Source organism: Carassius gibelio, chromosome B8 (assembly GCF_023724105.1).
Source record: "Carassius gibelio isolate Cgi1373 ecotype wild population from Czech Republic chromosome B8, carGib1.2-hapl.c, whole genome shotgun sequence".
In the NCBI taxonomy this organism is placed as follows: Eukaryota; Metazoa; Chordata; class Actinopteri; order Cypriniformes; family Cyprinidae; genus Carassius; species Carassius gibelio.
In genome coordinates this window covers 28,063,717-28,075,997 of record NC_068403.1, presented here as the reverse complement: position 1 = coordinate 28,075,997, position 12,281 = coordinate 28,063,717, and the positions used below count along the sequence as shown (strand labels likewise).

The window sequence follows — 12,281 nt, the reverse complement described above, 5'->3', positions numbered from 1 at the left end:
GAGTAAAAGTATTAAACTCAGCGAAAATATGTACTGAAGTAAAAGTGGAAGTAGGAGAAAAAAATAATACTCTAGTAAAGTACAGATACCGCCTTTTAGTACTTAAGTACAGTAGTGAAGTAGTTCTACTTCGTTACTATACATCTCTGATAGCAACAATAAAAGTTATATAACCTGTATACCTTTTATTTGTCAGCACCCACAACAGACATCATATTGTGTGTATTTGGTTGCTTAAGCTCAACAAACTACAAAAAATTACTTTTATAATACTCGCAACCTTTGGATGTGACTGTGAGGGCACATAATACAGCCTTTGGAGCGTGCGATAGAGTCCTGCACGGGTTTGGGTACCCGACGGGTGACCCGCAAATTTGGCTGAAACGGGTGAAAAATATCCAACTGTGTCGGATACGGATGCGGCGGGTCGGACGCAGGGGAAACACGGGTCTAAACATGGGTTCAAAACAGTCACGTGCAGACGTAAAAATAGGCCTACGTTCCACTTTTTAAAAAATCACAACCGCGCGGTTGCACGAGTCATTAGTTAACAGACATAAAAGATCAGCCAGCTGTTTTTTCCCCGTTGTTTTTGTTTTCTGTATATATATATATATATATATATATATATATATATATATATATATATATATATATATATATATGTGTGTGTGTGTAAATATATTATATATATATATATATATATATATACAAGAGAAACATACCAATTTGAAAAATTAACAGAATGCACGGTCGATATAAATATCTGGATGAGGACCAATTTCTTACTGCTTAATTCTCAAAAAACAGAGGTGTTAATTGTATTCATGCGACGAACAACCGTATAAGTCCAAAAAAACAAAAATTGAGATAACCATGTGACTTCAATGTATGTGTGCCATTTTGTATACAGAATCACTTTGGGGGGTGTTCGCGCGACCAAAACTCTGAATTTAAAATTTTAAAATAGTCTCACGCGGAAAAACCGTTTATGTCCAGTAACGAAAAATGGAGACGCCGGTTGCTTTCATGTCCGCTGCGGACATTAATAGACAAAACGTTGGCAAAAAAAGGAGAGCGAACATGAATGAATGGAAGGACAGGGCAAGGAAGTCTCTGAGGGATGCTGGGAAACCATATGTGAACTGGAGAGGAGAGCAAAAACGAGGAAAAAGTCCACCAAAAGAGGTGAGTGAAAAACCGTATACAAAGTATCTACATAAAGTTAGCGGTTACAGACAGAGGGTCATCGTCTACTACAGTTCATTCATATAGCTCACTCTTTTTAAAGGTTCAAGTCATGTCGTATGAAAGCTGAGAAAATTAGGATTCAGGGGACGTTTTAAACATGTCTCTCTACTCCTCATAATCACGGAGAAATGAATCGAAACGCTTTAGGTGCTTCTGTAACACCAGCCCAGCTGCGTCTACAGTAATGTTAGGCTTTTTTTTTTTTTTACCATTCATTGATTTTGTTATAAGCACTGCTGGCAGAATTTTATATACATAAACAAACATATGTAAATTCATCCCCAATCTTTAAGATGTTTAGAGTAGAATTTGACTGCTTTATGTCTTCACTGAAATTGGTTAAAAAATAAAAAAAAAGATAGAAAAAAAAAGTCATTGACGTGTTTAAATATTTGATATAATTTTTGGATCCCTGTTACCATTTAATGTAACACTTTGTTTTTGTAATATTGTATGCTATGCTATTTTTGTTACTTGTTATTTAATAAATAATAAAAAAAAATGAAAAAAAAGGTAATAATAAAAAAAAAAATGCATTGATTGTGTAAGCTGTTATATATTCTAGCTAGTAACCTTAATAGCTGCTAATAGCTCTAGTGTTTTATATCTCAAAAAAACAAAAACGCTAATGTGACTGTTTCTGTTAAGGGAAAGGCGTGCAAGGAGACATGTCCCAGGCAGTGTTCAAGCCTAACAGACCAAAGAAAACTCCAGCTCTTCACAGAGTTTTATGCTGTCTCTTATGAGAGGCAGCAGGCTATCATTCTCTCTGGTTTGGAGCAGGTATGCTAACTTAAGCAATTCATGACCATATCATGTCAACAGTATGCAATGCATTACAATGTAGGCCCATAAAATAACCAGTGAATTGAATACTACTGTATGCCTTCAATTCACTAAGACTGCACATGTGCCTGATCACTGATCATCCCAATATGTCTTTTTACTTCTAGCACAAGGTGAGTCGCAGACGACCACGTGGGCCCGACACTGAGAATACTAAGAGGAAGTACACCTTCAAGTACCATGTGCAACAAGGAGGTCAAAGACTTGCTGTTTGTAAGCTCACATTTATGTCCGTCTTTCAACTGACCAACAGTCGCCTACAGGCAAGTTTTAAACAGCCTAGCTTTTTCCGTTTGTTAACTTTTTATTACATGCATGATTTTAATTAGATACATTGTCCATAACATATTTATTTAAAGTTACTTATCTTTGAAAAGGTTATTCAAGAAAAGTTAGGCAGTCAGTCTGAGGGAACAGAGCAGGTAGTCAGGTCTCCATTAGAGGACTTCAGAGGAAAACATAAGAACAGGTAAAAAAAAAAAAAAAAAAAAAATTCTTGAAGGACCTCATGCTCTCGTCCTGTTAGTTTTTAAAGCTGCACCAATGTCAGCATCAGTTGCCCTACAACATTCCCTGATCTAATGGTGCACTTGACGCTGGCATTATAGGGCGTCGGGTGCCTTGCCACCCTATAACGCCAGCATGCACAAACTGTAATGGTTAGGATTCAGCTCACTGTTGTTGCCCAGTCAGGAAACATATTTTTGCACTTTGAGATCGATATCAGAGGTAAAGTGCTATGCAAATGTAATGTATGATCCCGGGATTTCGAGATCGGCCAAAATGTCCGGGATTAGGCTTTTGCATTCTACAGTTGCCATTCATTGTGTTTACTGTGGCAAGCAGGACGAGGAGAACGGCGCAAGGCCAGTGGCGTGATTACTGATGAGCGACACCTGTGAGACGCACCGGTCTCGTATCTCTCACGGAGGAGCAGGAATTTTCTTAGCAATGCTAAAACGCACACATCAATCGATCACGTTTAGCGTTCATGTAAACACTACATTCAGATTCACCAATCAGAATGAATTCAGTTAGATTGAAACAAAATGTGTGCATGTAAACAATGACAATTTTTGCGTCATCTGAGGATTTTTTCCAGACAAAAAATACATAAATCTCTCATCTCAGGGGGATATGAGGGAGGAAAGCATGGTAATTTGAAAATACTACTGGTTTTCTACTAATACAAAGCTTAATGCTAAATCCTGAGAATCCCATTAATGATTGTTTGTGAAAAACAAAATCCTATAGTTTAGAGAAAAGTTTACAATTATATTAAATTTTATTGTCACAGAAACAATGCAATTGTGCAAAACAGACCAGCATAGTTTATTATATTTCCCTTGTTCATGAGTTGTGTTGTTTATTTTTTAGGCCTCATAGCATTCATCCTGCAGTGAGAGAGGGGATAAGAGAGCACATCCTGAGCTTCCCACGCCAACCGAACCACTACTCACGGATGAAGGGAGATGTGGAGAGGGAGTACCTGAGCCCTGATTTAAACCTGCTCCGCATGTTCCGCCTGTACAAGGAAAACAATCCAGCATCCACTGCAAAGTTCTGGCTCTATAGGGACATCTTCAAGCAGCAAAACCTCAGTTTTGGGCAGCCAAGAAGTGATACTTGTGCAAAATGTGACGCCCTGTTCTCAAAATTAGTAGCTACTACAACAGATGGAGAAAGGTTGAAGATCACAGCCAAGAGTGAGCTTCACCACCAGAAAGCCGAAAAAGCATACACCCAGTTGCAGGCTGACACAGAGTGGGCCAAAGCCAATGATGACTGCCATGTCATTTGTATCGACATGCCGGGGGTAGTGTACACGCCAAACCTGACACACTCCAACGTGTACTATCAACGGCAGCTGGCCAACTACAACCTCTGTATCCAGGAGATGGTCACTGACAAACCTCCTACAATGTGCCTCTGGCATGAAGGCATCGCTCACAGAGGTTCCATCGAGGTGGCAAGCTGTCTTTTGAAGTGGGCAGAAACATCTTTCGCTCCCCTAGTCCAGGCAAAGGAACGGAAGCTCATCATCTATAGTGACCGATGCTGTGGGCAGAACAACAACTGGCGAGTCCTAAACCTCATGGCCCTACTCGTATCTAGAGGGTACTTCAGTCAGATAGAGCAGAAGTTCATGGTGTCTGGTCACTCCTTCCTTCCCTGTGACCGTTCATTTGCCACGCTGGACAAGAGGCGTAAGGTGTCCACACTCCACACCCCAGCGATGTCGCCGAGATGATCCGTGGAGCCAGGCAGCTGCATCCATTTAAAGTAATTGAGATGAAATGTGCGGACTTCAGGCAGCTCCCTGATGCAACATTAAAGCATCCACCTGGCTTCCTAATCACATCCATGATGTGGTTGAAAGTGACAGGTAAAGAACTAAAGAACTAGACTAAAACTAAACTGGTTTTCTGAGATTAACAGTGTTGGGGATATGTGTGTGAAGGAAGAATCATTATTGAATTTCTTGTTGAATCATGATTTCAGCTACTGATCCATGGTGTGTCCACACAAAAGGGAGCCACAGCCTCTACGAGGGATGGAAGCATTGGCTGATCACCAAACAGAGGAAGAATCAACCACCTCCAGCTCCCTTGTTCTCCACCACGTATGCTCGTGCTTACGAGGACCCTTTGCCCATCAAGAAGGAGAAGCACCGTGACCTTATGAAAATGCTAGCCTACATGCCAGCGGAGGCCCAAGCATTTTATGGGACATTAGAATGTGAAGAGTAGCCTGGTATGTGTAGGTCATGTGCAGGGAAAGGTGGGATATATTGTGTATATTGTGTGAAATTAATCATAAAAGTAGTTGTAGCTTATCTTGTATGCCTTATCTTATGTTGTATAATAGGAATATATAGGTATTTATTTTATTTTATTTAGAACCAAAAAAAGGAAGACGTATATGGTAAACTAGCATATAGAACCAGTATGGAATGAAGATGATGTATGTCTCTATTGTAAATATGTATTGTTTACCATTATTACTGTTTATTGTTTGTATTTATTGTTTATTGTATGTACGGTTTGTTTGTACTGACGTTTATTTTCTGTACTATAAGTAGGCCTATGTATTGTTCATTGTTCGTACCGTATTGTCCGCGTTTTTGTTCTGTGATTTACGTTGGCAAAAAATAAAAAAAATTGAAAGAAAGAAATGCTTAATATTTTCTTTAAGGTTCTGTTACTGTATTAAAACTAAGATAAAGGAATCAAATCTCCAGTGGTTTAAATTGATATGATTAATTGGACATATACTGTTCTTCCACATTCCAGAAATGTAAATTACTCTAACTTTTTATTTTTAAGATTGATACTAAAAAATCCTGTCTCATTAGAATTGGGAAGCTTTTGTTGTCTATCTTCAAGTAAAAAAAAAAAAAAAAAGTAATATAATATTCAGTCCAAATTAAAAAAAAAATGTATTATTCAAAAATTGAAAATATGGACTTATATGGTTCTTCGTCTCAAGCCCTCAATTATAGGACCTAAAAACTCAAGCATGTAATAACCTAGAACGTTGTCTAAGACTTGATGGCTGCTCTGTCAATTCTTCGTCATCAGTTAGGAACCTAGGTGTGCTATTTGATCACAATATTTCCTTAGAAAGCCACGTTTCTAGCATTTGTAAAACTGCATTTTTTCATCTCACAAATATATCTGAATTACGGCCTATGCTCTTAATGTCAAATGCAGAAATGTTAATCCATGCATTTATGACCTCAAGATTAGATTATTGTAATGCTTTATAGGGTGGTTGTTCTGCACGCTTGGTAAACAAACTCCAGGTAGTCCAAAATGCAGCAGCTAGAGTTCTTATTAGATCCAAGAAGTATGACCATATTAGGCCTGTTCTGTTCACACTGCACTGGCTCCCTATTAAACATTGTATAGAATCTTGCTTATTACTTCTAAAGCCCTGAATGGTTTAGCACCTCAGTATTTGAATGAGCTCTTGTTACATCACAATCCTCCATGTCTGCTGCGTTCTCAAACTCAGGCAATTTGATAATATCTAGAATATCAAAACCAACTGCGGGCGGCAGATCCTTTTCCTATTTGGTGCCTAAACTCTGGAATAACCTACCTAACACTGTTCGGGAGGCAGACACTCTATCGCAGTTTAAAGGTCCCCTTCTTCGTGATTCCATGTTTTAAACTTTAGTTAATGTGTAATGTTGTTGTTAGAGTATAAATAATATCTGTAAAATTCTAAAGCTCAAAGTTCAATGCCAAGCGAGATATTTGATTTAACAGAATTCGCCTACAAAAAACGACCCGTTTGGACTACAACCCTCTAGTTCCTGTAGTAATGACGTCACTAAAACTGTTTTTTTGACTAACCACCGCCCACATGAATTCACAAACAGGGGGTGTGGCCTTGTTGCGCTCCGATGGAGAAGAAGGAAGAGCTGTTTGTTTTTGTCGCCATGTCGTTGAAACACGGGCGCCGCAGCATAAATGGCTGCCCACTGCTCCGGGTGTGTGCTCACAGTGTGTGTGTGTGTGCATTTCGGATGGGTTAAATGCAGAGCACAAATTCTGAGTATGGGTCACCATACTTGGCTGAATGTCACTTCACTCACTCACTCACTCAGTTTTTTTCATCTCTGAGTCCAATCACCTTTGTTTAGGCTTCCCAGGAACGCTGTACTTTGAGATTAATGGTTACAATTTATGTTTAACTCGGTTCCCGAGTTAAATATGCACATGTAAAACTATGTGCAGCTCATTTTGCAGAGGACAGCTTGCTTAGGACAACTTTCTCAATCTCAATCAGTTTAATGCCGGATTTGCACAAAGATTATTCTTGAAAGATGGAGCAGTTCCCCCTTTTGCTGGACCACAACTGGTAAGTGTATTTTATTATTTAAGTTGGTGCGTTTATCAGTTTCTGTAACTTATTACACAACTTATTAAGGGCAACTTATTATTACGTAACTTATTAAGGGCAACACTGTTTAGCTTTGTTAACTAGATGTTAGGGCTGTGCAAAAAAACAAATGCGGTTTTCATGCGCATCTCGTCAGTAAAAACGCTCCTGTGACTATAAATACATCTCCAGCACGTGCGTTCTAGCCCAATCACGTTACCAGGAGGGCAGCCTGCTCTCAGCTGCTGTCGAATCACAGCACAGGAACCGCTGACCCAATCAGAACTCGTTACGTATTTCTGAAGGAGAGGCTTCATAGAACAAGGAAGTCATCAGCCCGTTTTTGTGACAATGAAAACAGCAGTATACAGATAGGTGAATTGTGTGAAAAATACTGTTTTTTTACACACGTAACATGAACACATGTTATATTGCACATTGTAAACACAATCAAAGCTTCAAAAAAGCGCGTAAAACAGGACCTTTAAGCCTAGATTAAAGACCCATCTCTTTAACCTGGTCTACGCATAACACACTAATATGCTTCTAATATCCAAATCTGTTTTTTTTTAGGCTGCATTAATTAGGTAAACCGGAACCAGGAACACTTCCCATAAAACCTGATGTACTTGCTACTTCATTAGAAGAATGGCATCTACGCTAATATTAGTCTGTTTCTCTCATATTCTGAGGTCACCCTAGCCCCCAGATCCAGTCTGTATTCAAGGCAGAGGTTCACCAGTACATATCCAGGCCAGATGGTGGATCAGCACCTATAAAGGACCTCTACAGCCCTGAAAGACAGCGGAGACCAGGACAACTAGAGCCCTAGATACAGATCCCCTGTAAAGACCTACATTTTAAAATTTGATAAATTTATAAATTTTATAAATAAAAAAAAAAGAAAAATTTAATTTAAAGACCTTGTCTCAGATGGCCACAGGAAACAGATGATTCTTCTGCCAATCTGACTTTGCTGCCACCTGTAATTGAACTGCTGGTTTCATCTGGACAGAGGAGAACTGGCGCCCTGACTGAGCCTGGTTACTCACAAGGTTTTTTCTCCATTCTGTCATCTATGGAGTTTGGTTCCTTACCGCTGTTGCCTCTGGCTTGTTTAGTTGGGGACACTTAATATCTAGCAATATCGTCGACTTGACTGCACAGATCCTGTTTAAATTGAACTGAGCTGAATTCAGTGATGAACTGCCTTTAACTGAAAATTGTGTGTTTATTATTGTAATTTTGCATTATTGACACAATATTTTCCTATTTAATATTATTTTTTCTTTTCTTTTTTTTTTTGACAGAATCTGTATTGTTAAAAGCACTATATAAATGAAGGTGACTTGATTTGATTCATTTTGATAGAGGCAAACAGATGCGTTCCTAGTTTCAACATGACTTATTCTTCAGTCATTCTGCTTTTAACACACTAAATATCAGCTGTATACAAAATGACCAACATTTGGTTTCCAATTGCTGAAATGGATGATATTCAACAATCTGAAAATGAAGCCTCATTGAGGCCCCATATCTATGGGATTGAACAATGTAGGGCCTTGAAAATGAAGATTCCAAAACAAAAGTTTAAATCCTAAAATCCTATTGTGATATCTTTAATTTTTTTTTTCAGTTATAGGCATGCAAACTTTGGAAAAATAATATTTATGGCACTGAGACCATTATGTTCAATGCAGTAGTTTTGACATTACTAAACAAGACACATCTCTAGTTTTAACAGTATTTGTTCTTCAGACATTCCTCTTTAAAATAAAAAAGTATAACAGTTTTGCAAACAGACCCACATTTGGTTTTTGACCACTGAAATTATGATCATTTTAATCATTGTTCCTGAAGCCATATTAAAATTCCAGTATCTCTGGTACCGAACCATATAGCGCCTGGAAAATTAAGATGCCAGTAGGAAAGTTTGTTAAGACCCAATATCAAAAAGGCATTGAGATTAAGATTAAGATCTTTTATACTTTGTATTACAGTTACAGGCATGCAAACTTTAGAGAAAAAACCTGACAAGTGCTGTTTCCTAATTTTTGAATGGTCACTATAGGCACATAATGCAACAACGTTTGCTAAAGTGAAAAGATTTTACTAACAGATCTACCACAACCCTCTACATTGCAAGTAAATCACTTGCATATGCGACTAAATCTTTACCTGAGCACCTAAATTATGTCTAATATTAGTCAATGGCTAATAAATTGTAAAATTTTACTTGCCAGTGTGTGAGTTGGAGGCTAAGTGAAAGTTAAGAAGTTAAGTTTCACTCTCCGTCAAGCGATCTGTGATATTTTTCAGTTCATACAGTATGAGTGGATATGCAACACGCCTGTATTTGACATACCATAAACTCTAGTGTAAGGGCGCATGACTCGCCATCACTTTTTCTCACACACACACGCAGAGAGAGAAATAGAGAGAGAGAGATAGAACTGAAATACTACATGTAAACAATATACTCTGTAGTATTTTCCTGTAAAAATAACAACGTTCGTTTGGAATTCTTCAACATTTTGTTTTTTCACAATATTTTTATGACCAAATGGTAATCTGGCGATATATATATCAAAACCTTATTTTTGATCAGTAATATGCATTGCTAAGGACTTCATTTAGACAACTTTAAAGGCGATTTTCTCAATATTTAGATTTTTTGCACCCTCAGATTCCAGATATTCAAATACAAACCCGATTCCCAAATATGTGGTACACTGTACAAATTGTGAATAAAAACAGAATACAATGATGTGAAAATTGCAATATTTGATTCAGAATACAACATAAATGAAATATAAATTTTTTGTGTCATTTTTTTGTGTCAAACCATGTTTACCACTGTGTGGCATTCCCTCTTCTTTTTATAACACATCTGGGGACTGAGGATACAAGTTGCTCAAGTTAAGGAATAGGAATGTTGTCCCATTCTTGTCTAATACAGGCTTCTAGTTGCTCAACTATCTTAGGACTTCTTTGTCACATCTTCCTCTTTATAATACGCCAAATGTTTTCTATGGGTGAAAGATCTGGACTGCATGCTGGCCATTTCAGTACCTGGATCCTTCTTCTATGCAGCCATGATGTTGTAATTCATGCAGTATGTGGTCTGGCATTGTCATGTTGGAAAATGCAAGGTCTTCCCTGAAAGAGATGATGTCTGGATGGGAGCATATGCTGTTCTAAAACTTGGATATACCTTTCAGCATTGAATGTGCCTTTCCAGATGTGTAAGCTGCCCATGCCACATTCACTCATGCAACCCCATACCATCAGAGATGCAGGTTTCTGAACTGAGTGCTGATAACAACTTGGGTTATGATTGTCCTCTTAAGTCTAGATGACATGGCGTTCTAGCCGTCAACGGCAAATGGCACAGTGGATTGTGTTCACTTACAATGTTTTCTGGAAGTATTCCTGCGCCCATATTGTGATTTCCAGTACAGTAGCATTCCTGCATGTGATGCAGTGCCATCTAAAGGCCGAAGATCACGGGCATCCAGTATGGGTTTCCGGCCTTGACCCTTATGCACAGAGATTGTTCAAGATTCTCTGAATCTTTTGATGATATTATGCATTGTAGATGATGATAACTTCAAACTCTTTGCAATTTTTCGCGGAGAAACTCCTCTCTGATATTATGGTTGCACGGTGCACCAATACCTCAAAAGTATTGCGATTCTCGGAAATTAAAAACGTCACAATACCTACATTTATTAGTATCGATACTTCAAAGAATGACCTCGTTCCAGATTTGTAAGAGACATATTTAATGTTGGTGTGTACAACGTACGCTTCCTGTGCCTCTCAATCAACGTATGTGTTTTTTCACCACACTCACACTTTTTACCTTGATTGTCATTGCTCTAATTTATTTTTATTTATATTTTGATATTTCATATGTGGTTAAAATGTTTAATATATCTGCTGTTCATATTGTCACGGGAGGAGAAAACAACAGACACAGTGGGCGCGGTGTCAGGGCCTGAGAGAGGCTTTTACTAACAGAAAATTAAACAAGAGGGAATAAAAGTGTACGAAAGGGGGAGAGTGTCCAAAACAAACAGGGGATCTGGTGTCCTCGTCGTGCTGCAGGGTTCATGTGGGTCGGGCAGTGTTCTGGAAGGAAGGGTCCAGGTAAGGGGTGGAGTCCAGCAGCCGCATGCTCTCCCCTCTTCAGTCAGGGGCGTGACGGGCGGCGGCTTCTTCCAGCTGCCTCATACTTCTCGCTGGCCGCGGGCGGCACTTGACGGTGATTGATGGCCTGGCCGGATGGCCTTATAAACGGGTGCGGTTCTTGTCCGCACCGCAAGTCTGGAAGCTCACATCTCATTTGACATGGGAGTCCCTCAACACACCCTTCCTGGATTCACAAGGACACCAGTGTGCATGCACGGGAAAGAGATCGGTCTCCAGAGAAGAGGCGCGTTGGGCTTTTCAAAAGCGGCGGTGATGAGGCTCCATTTCCATCAGGTTTGCCACATCACACGCCACCAGCCCTGGCTCATCCAGTGCCCCTCCTCTCACACACACCCACTCCTGTTGGTAGCCTGGTGAAGGGCGGCGATTTAGGATGGGGTACCGATGATAATTAGGGGGAGGCAGCTGACTCGTCAAAATATGTTCATTTATTACTTGTGTTTTATGATTCGAATGTTGTCCCGGTTTTAAAATAAAGCACAGCAATGATATTTGAGTACATTTTCCCTTTTCAGAAAAAGTATCGAAAAAGTATCAAAATCGCAACTCTTGACTTGGTATCGGTATCGAAACAATAATTTTGGTATCATGACAACACTATCTGAAATTGCTCCACTATTTTAAAAGGCATACAGGAGTATATCATCACCAAATATTGAATCACACTCAAAGTCAATTTCTACATTTGTAAAGCAACAAATAGAATATTACATTATTAGTAAAAGACATATAGAGAGAGATAAGTTAGGTAAAAAAAAATAACCATGTAGTAACCATGTTTTTCAGTCTATTTTACATATAGTTACTTAAAAAAGAAAATGTTTTACTAAAACAACAATATAGATATTAGTCCATAAAAAGAAGGACCATTAACTCACATAACATAACTTATTTAATTGTATTGTAAAATGGACTACATAATTAGTTAATAAAGAACTCACATGACAGCTTTAAGATTCTTCAGAATGCAGGCTTTGGGTCCAAATGTGGTGACAGGGCTTGGTCCGTGAAGTGACTGTGTCCTCCTTAAAAAGAACAGAAAAATTACTATTTAAAATTAATTATATATTGCAGTTGCA

The 12,281-nt window shown here is 38.7% G+C and overlaps 2 protein-coding genes across 3 annotated transcripts in view; one reads left to right on the top strand and one right to left on the bottom strand.

The window, feature by feature from the left end:
* Positions 1 to 12,281, bottom strand: part of nadka (NAD kinase a) — a 222,193-nt gene that overhangs the window by 197,830 nt on the left and 12,082 nt on the right. For both annotated transcript variants that reach the window (XM_052562924.1, XM_052562925.1), the window contains exon 3: positions 12,144 to 12,227. In XM_052562924.1, coding sequence (XP_052418884.1) covers positions 12,144 to 12,227 — 84 coding nt within the window. The remainder of the gene's footprint in view (positions 1 to 12,143; positions 12,228 to 12,281) is intronic.
* Positions 1,658 to 5,248, top strand: LOC127963195 (uncharacterized). Its single transcript, XM_052562963.1, has 3 exons — positions 1,658 to 2,034; positions 2,205 to 4,483; positions 4,600 to 5,248. The coding sequence occupies exon 2, from the start codon at positions 3,560 to 3,562 to the stop codon at positions 4,346 to 4,348; it is 789 nt and encodes a 262-aa protein (XP_052418923.1). The 5' UTR covers positions 1,658 to 2,034; positions 2,205 to 3,559; the 3' UTR covers positions 4,349 to 4,483; positions 4,600 to 5,248.

Bases quoted from the DNA above. Each gene is read 5' to 3' on its own strand.
- LOC127963195 (XM_052562963.1), top strand. From the start codon at position 3,560: ATGAAGGGAGATGTGGAGAGGGAGTACCTGAGCCCTGATTTAAACCTG.